Here is a 16,905-nt window from a genome sequence, read left to right on the forward strand (position 1 = left end):
TACTTTTCATTATAAAACTACCATATGGCAGGGCCGGGGGAGGATGCTGAAATGCAGACTTAGAGAGATCGCTTGAATGATTAGATCATTCAAGGATGAGATGTTTTTTCTCATGAAGGGGTTTGGTGGTTGTTCTCATGAAGGGGTTTGGTGGTTGTTTATCTTATATTGTTCTCAGTTATGATCTTGTAATTTACTTTTATTGGGTGTCTATAATCTATTGTAATACTGTTGGAAGAAGAAAGAACAAGTCATTCTCTTCATGTACACACATCTACACATTGTTACAAGTATATGAATATGGATAAAAGCAAAGCTAATATAAATCCAATTGCAAAATGTATATCTCTTAATGTAAATGTTTTAAATAATAGCTGCAAAAGGGGAAGTCTTTATAGATATTTAAACCTATGTGAAGCGCAACTAGTATTTTTACAGGAAACACACCTTACACAGGAAGACATAAATAAAATAAACAATAAAAATTATACAATACTAGTAAGTTCCACCTATAATCAGAAGTGAAGGGGAGTAGCAATTTTGTGGAAAAACACTACTTTAATGCCTAAAATCATAAACACGTTCCATGACAACTCAGGAATGTTTTGTCTAGTGACAATATCTATCAATGAAATGATATATACATTAGTGAATATTTATTGGATACCAGGACTAGGTGTTAGAGTGGCCAAACAACACTTAGAAGACATTGTACAATATACCAAAGGCAATTTAATCATAGCTGGAGATTTCAATTGCATTATAAAAGAAACTGACACAAATACTAAAACTACACGTAATAGATCACCTTTAACAAAGTTGTTATCTGAGTTTGTTGAAACTTTTAATATAGTTGACATAAATGAGTATGCTATCCCAGATTCACTATTCTTTACACATTTTTCCCATAGACATAATACATACTCTAGAATAGATAGAGTGTACATAACAAAGGATTTAACCTCTAAATTAAATAAAGTCAAGACAATTTCATGTCCATTTTTGGACCATAACACCATAACGTTTGAGATAGACTTATGTTTCAAGAAAAGGATATCAGTAACAAGAATACCATCTTATATAACAAATCTCAAAGATTTTAAGGAATCTTATATTAAAGAGACACAAACATTCCTAGATATCAATCTTACAAAAGATGTATCTGAAATATATATATGGGATGCATTGAAAGCATACCTATATGGAAGAGCGGTGGGATGGTATAAAAATAAACAAAAACAGTGGAATAAGGAATTAATGGAATTACAGTCAAAAGTAGATAATTTAAAGCTTGATATTCAAAATGGAAATGCCAACTTAATAAAAGAACTAGAAGATACTAATAAAAAATACTCAGAGACGCTACACCACAAAACAATGATCAACTCAGAAAAAATTAAACTATGTTACTATTCAATGAACCCTAAAAACCAACGAAGAATAGCAAATAGGACTAAAAATATTATTAAAACAAATCAAATCAAGGAAATACATAATATAGAAACCAAAAAGAAAGTATCTGATTTAGAAGGAATACTAGAAGCTTTTAGGCTATTTTTTCATAAACTTAATAATCAAAATGAGAAAACAGAAACACATTCAGCATTGAAAGCTTTTCTCAAAAACAATGTTAAAGTTAGGTTATTAGAGGAGCAGATACAACTAATAGATAAACAAATAACAATGACAGAACTTAAAGCTGAAGTAAATAAGCTAAAATTAAACAAAGCTCCAGGTATAGATAATATCACCCCAGAAATGTTTAAATTACTATCAAATGAGGCTTTGCTGTTGTTATTGAATGTCTTTACATCAGTTAAAAATGGTAAAGACATTCCTCCTTCTTGGAAGTACACATTAATATCACCAATTCTGAAACAAAATAAAGATCCCAGTGAATGTTCATCATACAGACCCATTAAACTTCTTAATATAGATTATAAATTTTTTATGGCAATACATGCTGCTCGAATAAAACAATTACTACCACTTTTGATAGAGGAGGAACAAACAGGTTTTATAAAAGATAGGAACACTTATGACAACATTAAAATAATTCTTTCCTTAATTGATTACATAAATGTCACAAAAAACAAACAAAATTAATGTTATTAGCTTAGACATAAATGGTGCATTTCATTCAGTGAACTGGGATTATATGTGGTTAGTTTTAGAAGAATATGGCTTCTCAAACAACTTCACTTTGTTAATAAAATCATTATATGAAAAATCATTGGCTTATATAAAACTGGGATCTTGTCTGTCTAAATCTATTAAAATAACTAAGGGCACAAAACAAGGCTGCTCTCTTTCTCCGTTATTGTTTGCGCTAGTCATTGAACCCTTAGCAAATAATATACGTATGGATAAAAATATTGAAGGAATACAACTAGACAACAGCCTAGAGCTTAAAATTCAACTTTTTGCTGATGATATTTTAATTACCTTAAAAAATAATAATAGCAGTTTAAAAGCATTATGGGACTCGATTCAAAACTTTCAAAACTTTTCAAGTCTTAAATTTAATGAGAACAAAACAAATGTATTGCTTATAAATACTAATAAAAAAATCTAAATAAAAAATACTATAAATATATCTCTACCGATAATACAATTAAATACTTGGGAATTATAATAACTAACAACCTAGATACTACAATTGAAACAAATTATAAAGAGACCTTAAATAATATTAAAAATCTAATACAAAGATGGAATACATTCTTCTTTTCAATGGAAGAAAGGCTTTATATAATTAAAATGATCATATTTCCAAAAATTCTTTGTCATACAAGCTTGTTCTTTGCCACCAGCTAAATCACACCTAAATCAATTAAATGATTTAATGGTAAGATTCCTATGGTATCCAAAAAATCCAAGGATAGCTATGAAGTATCATCTAGATGATTGGGATATAGGTGGCATAGGTTTACCAGACATAGAAATATATTTGCATTCATCCATTATTAAAACAATATCATTATGGCTAAATACAAAATGTACATCAAAATGGAAGCTAGTTCATGAGAGAATCTGGTTAAAATCAGGATTTGTAGTAGCAAATAAGTATACAGATTTCATACCAAACAGTTTTCTATGGCTGATGAAGGAATATATGATGATACACAAGAATAAAAATATAAGTTCCAAATACATTACTTATATATTAAATATGTTCCAAAATCTTATTAATAGCAATCCTGATATTAAAGCATGGTCATTTCTTTTATATCCAGTAGCGTACACACAAGGTAGTATAATAACATTTAATATGGAAGTAGTCAACATGCTTAAAGAAAAGGGATTAATATATTGGCATCAATTGCTAAACTCTGGAAAACCTCTGACAATAGACCAGATTAAACAGAAATTAAATATGGAAGATAGTTTGTGGTTACATATACAGGAATTAAGACAGTATATATTAAGCAAACAAGAAACAATGCAACCATCAATAAGACAAAATGTTCCTAACCTTATAGAACATATAATATTACTAACGAATCAACCCATTACTGGAAAGGGATACTTATCATCTATTTATAAAACAAACAAAAAAAATAAAAATGCATAATAATGACAAAATATGGAATTATTATAGATCAGTTAATGGACATGTGCCAAATGACAGAGATAAAAAACTAATTCTTCTCTCTCCAAAGCAGACATCACTTTCATTACATTGGAGACGGCAATTCATACACAGATCTTATGTAACCCCTCATAAAATGGAACTTATGTTTAAGAAAAATATTGGCTGCTGGAGATGTGATTTATCAATAAAAGCAGACTGGCAACATATGTTCTACGAATGCCATTTGATTAAACCATATTGGGATAAAATAAATTATTTTCTGCAAATGGTATTCAATGATAAATTCCAGATTTCCAAATCTATTATTTTGTTTAATGCACCTGTACCCGACTGTGTGCCAAGAACAAAATATGTAATCTTATGGACTCTCCTAGCTATTGCAAGGAAGAACATTACATCAAACTGGAAATCCAAAGCTTCTCAACTTTTAAGCAATTCATGAATATGGTGACAGCAGTATCGCAATTGGAAATGAACACTATTAAAGGAAGAACTGAAAGAACTACATCATTATATGTAGCATGGCAAAAAGTAACTGAAATACTGGAGAATAATGACTGCAGCAGATTATAACCAGGAAACAATTGTATAGAAAGTCAATTATATGTCAACAATAGACACCCTTGTAAATACTTTATTTTGGTTTTAATGTTTGATATCTGCTTAGAGGTTTTAGCCTACCTTTTTAAATAATTTGTAAATACTTCATTGTCATAAATAACCTGCATTCATGTTTTCTTGTTTTTGGAAATGAATAAAAATATTTAAAAAAAAAAAAAAGAATCATTCCCTTAGATACAATAATTTGATTGCCTAGTATTACTGACAGAGTACTCTGTAGAAAACCTTTCAAGTCTGCCAATTCTTTAAACCCAATCCTCTCCAATGCACCTCCAAAGGTTTTTTTTTCTCAGGTGTATGGCAAATGTTGGAGTCTGATCAGGATATAACAGTACCTATGCAAACACTTCCAAGCACAAATCCTAAATATTCTAGAGTTTGTTGCATATTTGTAAGCCATACATTTGTCCTCTCATTGTTTCTTTGTGAATTGCTTATCTAATCTCTCCCCAACCATTTCTGACCTGCTGTGATTCCTATAAATATCGGGCAATATTTTTATGCCCTACTAATTATTCCTTTTTAAACAGCAGTTTTTGTTCTAGATTCAACTAAAAACTCAACTGGTGCAAGCCTTTCACTTGTCAGAGTATAGACAAAAAGAAGGGGATAGGAGAATCCTATCAGTACCTGATAGGGAAGCCAGTCTTTAACCTACAGTCCAAATGTCCTCCTGACTTCTTCCCATTACATTTCCTCTCTAAGTATTTGTACCCACTGTCCTGGTTCCATTCCCAGATTCCCCTGGTAAATTTCAATCCCTTCTTGCCTATTCTGTGTACCTTAATTGCAGTCATCCCTAGCAGCAGAATCTCCCTTGCCATTTCCATATTGGCTTAGTTCTTAGTATACATTCTGCTACTTATGAATATAAATATTCTTTACAACTGTTCTTCTCCTTAAAGATCTGCATCCTTAATCTCTCTCTCTCTCTCCTTATTTCTTGATTTTGACCGCTGCTTCATCAGCTCTCTGGCTGTATTATGTGAAAGAGTCCTAACTGTGTAGCTCTAAAATATTCCTTCCAATCAGGTAATCCTAAACCACCCTGTTCTACTTGAAGGATCAACTTATTCAGTTTGACTCTTGCCCTCTTCTCATCCCAGATAAAATCCTTCAACTCTAATACTATCCACAATTTCTCCTCTAGTTGAAATATTATGGCTGACCTATGTATAAAAGCAAAGGGCCTAAAACATTTTTACTGATCTTATCTTGCTAACAATAGGCAAGAGCTTCCACTCTCTCATGTTATGTATTGTTTGTTTGTTTATTTATTTATTTGCCTTTTCTTAACCAGATTAGTCCAACTGGACTGGTGTCCCATTTTCATTGAAGACCTGAGGAAAAAGCTCCACACACAAAATATAACAATGGCAATAACAAGAACAGGTACATTTATGTAATATGAATGCATCGCTACATACATTCATGTCATAATGGATGTTAAATGATCAAAGTCATTAAAAAGAACAGTAGAAAAATGTGGCTTTGCAATAACAAAAACAAAAAGTAAGCCCCCAATACATCTTAATGATTAAACCAAGTTGCTAGAGAGGAAGAAGAGATATTGAAGAGTTAGATGGGGGTGAGTAGGAATGCATAGGAGAATCAAGCGAGTGAGAGAAACAGTTATAAGAAGAGAGAAGAGGGGTGGGATGCTTAGTAGCCAAGGAGGAGAAGAAATAAGAGATTCAAGTATAGCGTTACTCAGAGGCAGAGCTAAGGTAATACAGTACTAGTTATTATAAAGATTATGTACCAGGATGAAAGGAGAAATTGTTATAAACTGAAGTGTGAGGGAGTATGTATTAGGTAGTGTTGACAAGAGCAGGAGGGAGAGTTAGCATGGTATTGTTTCAATTCACTTTTGAAATGAATCAAAGATTGAATAGAATGTAGATTAGTTTGGAGTTTGTTCCAAGTTTGAGATAAGGAGCATTTATAGAGTATCTATTATTTTATTAGGCCTGTAGGTGTCAAGTAGCATTTGGTTAGCACTATGAAGAGACCGAGAAGGTTTGTATAGGGATAGGAGGGTGGATAGAGAGGGGCAGTCTTCGGGTTTGTAAAGAAGAGAGTGTCATCTATAGCTGGGAGAATTTGAGTAGTTGAGGGAATTCAAGCCACTGCAATTGTTTAATGGCAATGCAGTAATAGAATTTGTAAGGGGAGTTACAAGAAAATCTAGTTATCTGGCTATAATAAGTTTGTCCAAGTTTGTTTAAAATATTTGCTTGTAAGTGGGGAAGCATAGAGTAGGCAGGGGAGGAGGTAGTCTCCTAGAGGTGATGGATACGAATTATTTCTATACAGTAAGCCAAGTTTTTTTTTTTTTTTTGTATTGTTGGATATGGAGGTCAAATCGTCATCACTGATTGTCATTCCTAGAAGTTTAGTCTGAGAGTCTACATGAATGATGGCATTGTCTAGGGAAGAGAGACTGAAGATTTAGGGCTAGATATAGATTTCTGAAGGAGAAGAAAAGCTTGTTTTTTCTTTGGGTTTAGAATGAGCTGGTTGATTAACCAGTGTTCAATGGTGTTAAAAGAAGTCTGTATGAGGGAGTGAATTTCAGTAAGGTTGTCAGACAGGGTTAATTAGAGTAGAATTATCAGCATACTGGATCATTGATGAGGTGCAGCAGGCTGAGCATAGATTGTTAGTAAAAATATTTGAGAAGCGGACCTAGAGTGGATCCTTTGGGGACACCGGTTTGGATAGGTAAGAAAGGCAAGCAGAAGGACTGCCATCTAACAGACTGTAGTCTGTTGTTACAATACAACCACTACTCTCTGGTTCTCTAGTTAAGTTCAGTTAGTTTAGTAAGGAGCTTGGTGTGGGAGACTGTGTCGAATACTTTGGAGAGGTCAAGGAATAGACATGACACTAGTTTATTATTATCTCTTGCCTCTGCTATAGTCTGGATGAAGGATAGAAGGGTTGTAGTTCTGCTGTGATGGGGCTTAAATCCATGATGAGAGGGGGTAAGGAGGTTTTCCTGAAGTAGATGTTCAAGAAGTTTTCTATGAATACATTTTGCTAGAATTTTAAACAGGGGAGAGGATGGCTATAGGGCAGAAGTTGGAAGGGACATTGGAGTTACCTCCTTTGTGCTAATATAAAAGGATTTACAAATTTCAGGGACTGTAGATTCTTTGCTAGAATGGTTGATAAGGATTGAGATGGGATATGCTAGAGAAGTGGCTGCAAGTTTGAGAAATTGGGGGGTAGGTTGTCGAAGGAAGGAGAATAGGTTTCTGCTAAAGGGATTTTATATAGGTAGTGGAGAAAGGTTTCAGGGAGAAGGCTGTGTGGAGGTAGGTGGTGGAGGAGGTGAGGGGTTTTGATTAGTTATTGTTGGGGAGAGTTAGTTTGCAGATAGATTCGATGAAGTAATTGTTTAGAAGAGTGGATGTTTCAAGAGGACTTTCTACTAGGGAAAGGGTTGGGTCTAGAAGGTTTATCTGGATGGACAATATTGTTTATGGTGTACCAAATTTTTTTTAAAGTTTGAGGTGTGGGTAAATTGAGCTTCTTGATATAATTTTTTTCTTATCAAGGATAATGAGTTTTTTTTTTGTAAGTTTTCTTAGTTCTTTGAATTTAAAAAGGCAAGAAGAAGATTTTGACTTTGTCCATTGTTTCCAGGAACTGGATCTTAAGTTTCATAGTGGAAAGGGTGTCTTTAGAGAGCCAGGGTGAAGGGTTAGATTTGATTCTTATTTTCCTGATTGGTGCTAGAGCTTTTAGTATATTAAAGAAAGTTGTTAAATGCAAGAATAGCATAATTTAGAGGAAGGTTACATAAGTGAGTCCAATTAACAAGGGAGAGTTGGTGGTTGAAAGTTTCTGGATTGAAGTTGGACAGGTATCGTCAGTATCTAAAAAGGTGGCTTTTGCGGGTTTATGAAGGTAGTCTTTGTATTGAGATTGAGGTGATCGTTTAAAGAGTCTGTTAAAGTGGTGGGATTATGGTAGTGATTAGGATTGGAAGTTAAGATCCAATCAATAATGGAGCTGGAGTTTTTAATTATGCGGATGGGAGTAGAAATAAGTTGACTGAAACCAAAAAGGTTAATATTAAGGCTAGGGGAGTTTTCCAATCAATAATGATGTTGCCTAGTATGATTGTCTCATATGATAGATGTTGGGAGGTCCAGGATAAAATATATTCAAGAAGTGGAATACTGTTACCAGGAGGTATATAAATAGATGCTATGGCAAATTTTTTGAGTGAGCTAAGGTGACAGTTGAAAAAGATAAGTTCTGCAGAGGAAAAATCAGGAAGGGGTAGGGAGGGGGGAGTGAGAGGAGTGGCTTAGTTGTTATGAGTACATGATAGCAAAATCTCCCTTTTTTTTGGAAAGTCTGTCATACCAGAAAATGTTATAGCCAGTGGGTAGTATTTCTGAGTTTGTGATATGAGGTTTGAGCCAGTTTTCTGAGAGAGTTCAGGTGTGGGAAGAGTGGAGGGCACCCCAAGTGTGTAGTTCTGTTATTTTGTTTGGCAGACTTTGTAGGCTTATGCAATACATCGAGAGGTGTTTAGTTACAGAGATGGGGAGTTGGTGCCCAGAAGATGAGGTGGAGGTAGTAGAGTTGGTGGAAGGGGATGCACCAGGATTGGGATGGATGTCTCCATCAGGTAGGAGTGTTATAGGAAGTAAATTAGGTTTAGAAAAATAAAAGTAGTAGGTAGTGGGTTTGAACTTATATTTAGGGGAAGAGAGGGAAAGTGTGAAATGTTTTAAATTGAGAAATTGAATATAGGAGGTATTGTAGAGAGGGGGAGAGGGGGAAGTGGAGGGTTAATTTGTAGGAGGATGTTTCTTGGGAAAGAGTGGGTGATAACGGAGGGTAATGTAGATCAGTGTGATAAGATGATAATCCAGAGAGGAAGAATAGAATGGGAGTAAAGAGGAAATACAGTAGCATGCTGTTATTTATGTGGGTGTTTTATTGAGAATGAGAAAAGTGCAGTTCTTGATTGTAGGGGAATTTTGTAAGAAAGATAAGAAGGTATAAGGAGGAGTAATGGGTAAGAGGAGGAGAGGAAAAAAGTAGTAAGTGATGAAAAGCAGTGTTGAGCAGACATGCAAAGAGGGATGTTGATTTGTGCTTTACAGCTGAAGGAAGTGGGAGGAGTATGTGGTAGGGAACGGACAGCATGATAGGGGAGGGAGTTGTGATCAGGTGCAGGATTGTATAGGTATTGGATAATTGGAGTAAGAGGTTGGAACCTGAGGGGAGGTTATAGAATAAATGTAGAGTATTCAGGGGGTGGGTGGAGATGGGGTTAGGGTAAGGGAGCAGAGTAAGCCAGAGTGTAGAAAGGGAGAATGGAGTGGGATGGACCCAAGCCACAGCAAAAACAATCAGTAAGTAGTTACAGAATTTACTTAGAGAACTGTAACTAAACCAAAATATGGCAGACTGGCAGCAGGAGGCTATATTTAGGTATTAAAAAATGTACCAAGTGGGATGCCTTTGACTCTCAAAGGATGTCTTAAATGATAGGGGGATGGCTAAAAAGTAAGCCAGGAAAGTTGCAGAGATCTAAATAGCTAAATGCTGTACAAGGCAGTTATGGCAGATGCCAGATAATTACACTGTGAGACTGTTTCATTAAATGTACAGTAGGTAAAACAGAGTCAGACTACAGGGGGTTAGTCCCTGAAAACACTAAAAGTCTTGGTGATGTGCAGAATAGTTACTTATACATAACAGGTAAGGTCAGCCATACTAGGTGATTAAACATACATTTAAATGTAGGAAATGTTTAGCACCGATGTTGCTATTGGTCAGTGAGTTCCTGTATTTGGTTTGGGCAGAGTTTCTTTGTGGGGAAGGATGAGATGCAGAAGAAATGTTGTCAGTAAAATCTAGGAGAAAAGGACAGTAAAAAGTTAAGTACAAAATAGGAGAGATACTTATTGCAGTATTCCAAAATGGTGTACCATGAGGAGAGAGAAGGGAACGGGAGAGAATATATTCAATACAGATGGTAGGTGGTAGTGGTAAGAGATAAAAGTAGAAGGGCCGATTAATATGTTATCCAGGTGTGCAAGATAGGCCACAGATGGTCCAATGTGAATGAGAGCACAGAGGGGATATAGTCGGAAAAACGACGGGAGGTGGTTAGGTAGTATAGAGGAAAAGGAGTACAACCTAGGTGATACTTCTGTAGCTTGTAGTTACAAATGTATCCTGTGGTGTGGAATGATGCTACCTTTAGAACAGAGTCAGAATAAAGTTCAAAATAAAGCTAGCAGCTAAAAAAACAGTGGCTATTTTCAATCAAAAGAGGTAAAAACATGCAGTCAAATACAGTACAAATCAAAGCAGCTAGAATAACAGAGGCTATCTAGAATCACATGGCAAACTATTTATATATGGCAAGTACATGCAAGCAAACAGTTTCTGCAGAACTGGAAATGATTAGAAACAGTTTTCTATGTAGTTAGGCAAATATGTACAACAGGATAGTTTTGGATTTAGATAGAATGAGAATGCATATGTATATAATCTGAACCAACACAAACAAATACCTTCTTAGAGCAAATAAAATGCAAATGGTAGGTAAAAGCCAGGTGCACGTAATTAACTTTTTTACATCACAGTGATACCTACCCTACCCAACACATACTATAGAAAGGGAGACTGAAAGATGGCACGGAACGCTACTAAGATAATTATATGCTGCAAAAGCTCATGGGAGGTGAAGGTGATCGTAATACTCTGTCTATAGACTCCCACTTATCAGGATTGCCCAAATAAAGTGTAGATAGCACTGGACCCAAGCCACAGCTGCAGTTTAGCAAAAATATTTACAGAATTTACTTAGAGAACTGTAGCTAAACCATGGTAGACTGGCAGCAGGAGGCTCTGTTTAGATATCAAATAATGCACTGATGGAATGCCTTTGACTTTCAAAAGGATGTCTTAAAAGCTAGGTGGATGGCTGAAAAGTAAGCCAGAAAGTTGCAAGAAACTAAATAGCTAAATGCACTACAAATCAGTTATGGCAGATGCCAGATAATTGCACTGTGAGGCAGTTTCATTAAATGTACAGTGAGTAAAACAGAGTTAGATGACTAGAGGTAGTGAGTAGTCCCTGAAAACACTAAAATTCCCAGTAATGTGCAAAATAGTTACTTACGGGTAACAGGCAAGGTCAGCACATACTAGGTGATTAAAATACATTTAAAGGTAGGAAATGTTTAGCCCCAATGTTGCTGTTGGTCAGTGAGCTCTTTGTTTGGTTTGGGCAGAGTTTCTTTGTGGGGAAAGTTAAGATCCAGAAGAGACGCTGTTAGTAAAATCTTCTTAGATCAGATAAAATGCAAATGGTAGGTAAAAACCAGATGCACATAATTAACTTTTACACATCACCGCAATCCCTGCTATACCCTACATGTACTATAGAAAGGTATTTTTGTTTGTTTAGTCTCTTTTTACATATCCTTAGCTGCCATAACAACATTGTTTTAACCCATGCTCCTAAGTACTTCATTTTATCATATCCCCATAAATAAGGTTATTGCTGAACCAAATCATTTGTGGGTACATAGTTTACTGTAGCCTTTGTTTTACCTCCATTAATTTTATATCGCCCCCCAAAAATTTAGAAATTTCTCAGAATGTTCCACATCACACTGAGATGTCCATTCCTGTTTCATCAGGTACAAAATAATATTGTCTGCAAACCAAGCCAACTTTTCTTTATTACCATTGCAGATATATCCTTGAACTTCTGAGTCTCATTTTCTTTAGCAATGGTTCTAAACATAAAGCAAGTAACAAAGGGGAAAGAGGACACCCTTGCCTGGTTCTCTGTTTTGACAGAACTTGTCAGAGGCAACCTCCTACTTTGATTTTTGCCTCAGATCCCTCATATATTCTAATTCAAATTTCATCCTAATAAACCTTATTATTTTATTAGGAAATCCAAATACTTCTATTGCCCTATAAATATAATCTCAGCTTAATCTGTCAAATGCAATACTTCCATTGCCCTAAAAATATAATCTCAGCATACTCTGTCAGATGCTTTCTCTGCATAAAGACTCACCTAGAAAAGTGGTATCTTCTTACATTCTGCTTCCCTCTAGACCATCATTATTCTATTAATGCTGTCAAATGTTTGCCTGCACTAAAAAAAAATTGATCCATATCTGTCAATTTGGTAACACCTTTGCCATCCTTTTAGCCATTAAGGACAAGCAATTTATAATCATGGCTTAAAATTGAAATGGGCATATATGAAGCTGGATCTCATGAGTATTTGCCATCTTTAGGTATGACAGCTATCACAACTTTTTTTCAAGATGTCAGTGCATCCTTCCCTTTTAAAATACTGTTAAAACCTTCAGGATCTTTATTGCTTTCTTCTCTCTTAGCTTTCAAACTTCTACTGGAATGCCATCTACTCCTGGAGACTTTCCTGCAGACTGGTTATATGTCACCGTTTTTATCTCATATCCTCCCATCTTAACCACCAATAGCTCAACCTCATCTACCTCTTACCTTGGCATATTTAATTCTTCCATAAATATTTCCATTTGTGTTTTTTCTTTATTTCCCCATTTCTCTGATTTCTACAAATTTGTATAAAATTTCTGAAATATCTGCAATGCCTGTAAGAATCTCTGGCTATTTTTCTTTTTGCAGGCTCTCTAAGTTTGGCAACAATCTTTTCTACTTTTTGTTGCCTTACATGTAGTGCAAAATGTTTTGTGCACTGGAGTCATCAAAAAAAAAAAAAAAAGTTGCTTAACAGTAATCTTTTTAAACTTGTGTATATTATCTAAACACACTCTTATTTTTTCAACAAAAGTCTTATTTTTGTCAACAAAAATCCATTCTTCCACTTTTTCTTCTACATGCATATTTCACAAATGCAGTTGATGCTTTGAAATAACTAATTTCCATGTTACTGGTCTCCCTGTTCATCTCCATCTCCTTACTCCAGAACAATTCCAAGGTACTCCCGAATTGTAGTAGTCATCCCCTGTGCTTTTCTCTCAAGCATTTTCCTTTGGAACATTGAAAAAGGCTTCACTGGCAAGGTCTGTCAGTGTACTTTATTACCTGAAGAATGAGAAGCAGAATAACCTTCTGCTTAATGGCTCACATTTTCTTGGACAAATATTTCTATTTCCTCCTTAGGCTGTTCTTCATCAAAAAAGGACTTTGATCCGTCAGGAAGAAAAATATTCTGAAGACAGCTGGATACAGCAATTTAAATCTCAAACCTGCCTCTTGATATTTCAAGAGTACTGGAATATTTTGTCTACCTGCTGTACAATGAATAGTAATTTTTCACAAACATACCGCTGTCTCCACCCTTTAATACTTTGCCCTTTTCTCACAGTTTTGTCAGGATCTACTCTTTCTGTTGATATAATTGCATTTTTTACTAATACAATTATTTGCTTTTCTCTCATGGCTAGGTTTGGAGTGAGTACATGATGTGCCCTTTCAATTAACAGATCCTGCTGTGGATCACCAGTCCAGTTGCTTTTTTTGTGCCTTTGTAAAAATACAGTTTCTTCTTTCTAGTTTCTCTGGTAAAGCAGAAAGTCTCCGTTGTAATTATACCATTTTTTAAACCTCTATTCTTGAGCAGTCTTGTACTCAACCAGCCTTTTCTTCATTTTGACCTCTGATTTTTGTAGTTTTAGCAGCACATTTGAATGTCTGTTTACAGCTTCCATTTTTCCAGCCCTTTGTTATTTAAGTTAACATATTCTTTCAGGGTTTTATTTATTTTAATTAGATCTGAGCATATATGACTTATTTTTTCTCTAAATTTCCTTGAAGCCATGTCTTGCACCAAAGCTAGAACTTTAACTACTTTTTGCTGAGCAGTTGCAGCATTCTTCTCAGTCGGTGTTTTCTCTTGACCTTTTCTAGATGATTTTCTTTCAGGCTGTCTTAGTTTCCCCTTTTCTGGCATCCAGGCAGTGTACTTACTAGCCATTAACTTAATTTACTAAAAGTAAGAGTTGTTAGCCCTTGTCTTTCAGTTTCTTTTTTAACATTGGTAAAGTTAAAGTTAAGCTGTTGATCAATCTTGGAGGAAGGAAAAAGCACAACAAACATTAAGGTTTTCTAAAAGGCTTAAGTACTAAGATTTGGGGATGCATGTAGTCACTGTGATAAAATGTATTAATTTTATGTCTTGCTTGATTTTTCTGACAGTCTGGAACACAATTCATTTCATGATGTTCATGAATCAGAAGTCTACAAGTTAGTTACAGAATATATGAAGACCAGACCACATGCAGAGATCCGCCTGCCTACACGGGGATGGTTTTGTGGTAATGCTATTATGTCCATGCAGCAGCATTTGGAAACTTTCTAAATTACACTATATCCAACTAAACATGTGTTGCTGCTTTTCTTTGACTTTTTTGTATGTTTACAATAAAATACTTTTATTATCATAATGAATAAAGCATTACTTCGATACTGAAAGGAATGATGCTGCAATAAACCTTTGTGTACCTTAAAATTATGAAATTTCTGATGAAATGTTTACCTCCCGCTAAATAAGTTTTTCTAAGTTAAATCAGGAATGGATCAAAATCACTGTATGCATTATAGCCTGCCCTCATTAGAAAAAGCAGCTTATCTTAAGTAATTTTGATTTGCTATGTTTGTCTTGTTTATATATTTAACTAAAAGAGCTAAAAGTCATAAATGCAATAATAAGCAATAACAAAAATGGTTGACTGCAATAATTTGTTTCATTGTTCTTTTGCCAGCTAGGGTCAAACACTAACCTAAATGGAACTTTTACAAGTTCAATACAGGAAAGACAATAAAAAGCACAAGAATATGATAAAATGTAGAAAAATGCAGGTATAGCAAAGATAAAATCTTACATACATAGGTAATTTTGTTTAGGTGTTTCATCCTACATGTATTGTTATATAAAGTCTGACAGTTGTTATTGTTATGCACTAAAGGAAATGTAGAGCATGGCATATTTTTATATACGATTGTACATCAATATAGGACATTCATCTGAGAAACCAAGTTAGAAAAAGTAACAGATCATGTTAGATAACAAATTTTTGCTTCTGTTTGGTGTGTGAAATGTTGCAAATTAGATACACTTTAATAATATGTAGATTAGCATAAACAAGGTGAGATGTTTATGTAATGGAAGGAATAGTTAATTTCCAATGCTGTGCCATGTTGATTTCAGTTAATCATTCAGAAGTTGGACATGACTTCCACAGACATTCTAGTAATAGTAGCAAAAAACAAAAAACAAAAAAAAAAAAGAAACTCTGCCTTACCCTATAGTAACAGTACGTATGGGAATAGTAAGGATGTATTCAAGTGTTTAGCATGGGAGCAAATTATTACTTAAATGTATTGTTGAGGTAGAGGATGTAGGAGGCAATTTCTTTTCAAAATATAAATATATATGTGTATAATGCACGTTTCTGTTTATATATTGAAAGTCTGTTGCCTTTAGGGAATAGTACCTATACAGGACAGATGACAAAACAGAAAGTACCTTGAAATACCCTCTCCATATCTGACTGGCATTAGATGCATTCATACAAATGCAGACTAATTTCTGAAGTGAATTACATGCTGAATGAGCAGCTATGAAGTATATATACATCCAGACTATTATTTTAGTAAAACAGACTCCAGCGTGTTTAAAATCTGTAATTGTGGGAGAAATGCAAGAATGTTCAGAATGCAACTCAATACTTGGGAAGTGTCAGTCCTGTAATAACAGTATATTTGAGATCTTAGGGAACATACTGCACTTAAAAATTTGTATGCATTTCACAAACAATAATTACTAAATGCATCGCAGGACAAACAGTGTAATTTGATAACTGTATTTACTGTATCTGCTTGTGTAATTCAGAATTATAATTTGATGGTTTTCAGAGGGTATCTTATTACTTTGTTTTGCAGTCATGCAATGAATCATATATAGGTTTGATTGGAAGATTAAGCTGGAAACATTGTGTACAAACTCTAATGTTTGTCGAGTATCAGATTTGTGATAGTACAACAACTAAGTTATACCACCACTAAGAATGTAACAGCACGCAATAAAAACAAACAGCTGAATACCAATATATGCAAAACATCTTGGAATAAAACATGGTATATTGTGATATTGAGTCATTTTTTTGTTTTTATTTTTATCTTTAGAGTTGCATCTATTAATTAAAAGGTTGTACATCACTGTCCCCTGTATCTGGGATGTTGATGTACCCTGAATAAAAAAAGTAGAAGTTGCTCGTTTGGTCTTCTGTCTGTTAATGAATGGACTTTGATGTATCAGGCTTAAAGAAGGTGAACCATATTCTTCTTCAAACACATGTTGTATTTATGTGTTTGTGGTGTATTTATGTTAATCCACTATCGATTTATAGTATTAAATTGCAACTTTTTATATTCATATTTATCTCATTGCTATGAAGGATGCAACATTAACAGCTTAACCCCACCCCTCACTTATAAAACAGAATGTTGATACTATGCTAAGCAGTTTTCAAAGGGAGTGTACAGGAACATTACACAATTAGTGCAAATGGAAATATTTACATCTATGAAATGTGGTATAATTCCAAATGATTTATGACATGCAATATGCAGTTAGGTACAAAGATTTTTACATATATAAGTAATGTCTCTTTATATTC

General features: G+C 34.5%; 1 protein-coding gene across 2 annotated transcripts in view; it reads left to right on the forward strand.

Moving 5' to 3' along the window:
* Positions 1 to 16,374, forward strand: part of LOC122806371 (NACHT, LRR and PYD domains-containing protein 14-like) — a 549,548-nt gene extending 533,174 nt beyond the window's left edge. For both annotated transcript variants that reach the window (XM_044076722.1, XM_044076721.1), the window contains exon 15: positions 14,423 to 16,374. In XM_044076722.1, coding sequence (XP_043932657.1) covers positions 14,423 to 14,585 — 163 coding nt within the window. In that variant the 3' untranslated portion in view covers positions 14,586 to 16,374. The remainder of the gene's footprint in view (positions 1 to 14,422) is intronic.
* Positions 16,375 to 16,905: the final 531 nt, after the last annotated feature.

This window comes from Protopterus annectens, chromosome 7.part0 (genome assembly GCF_019279795.1).
Source record: "Protopterus annectens isolate FY-2018-M chromosome 7.part0, PAN1.0, whole genome shotgun sequence".
Lineage (NCBI taxonomy): Eukaryota > Metazoa > Chordata > Ceratodontiformes > Protopteridae > Protopterus > Protopterus annectens.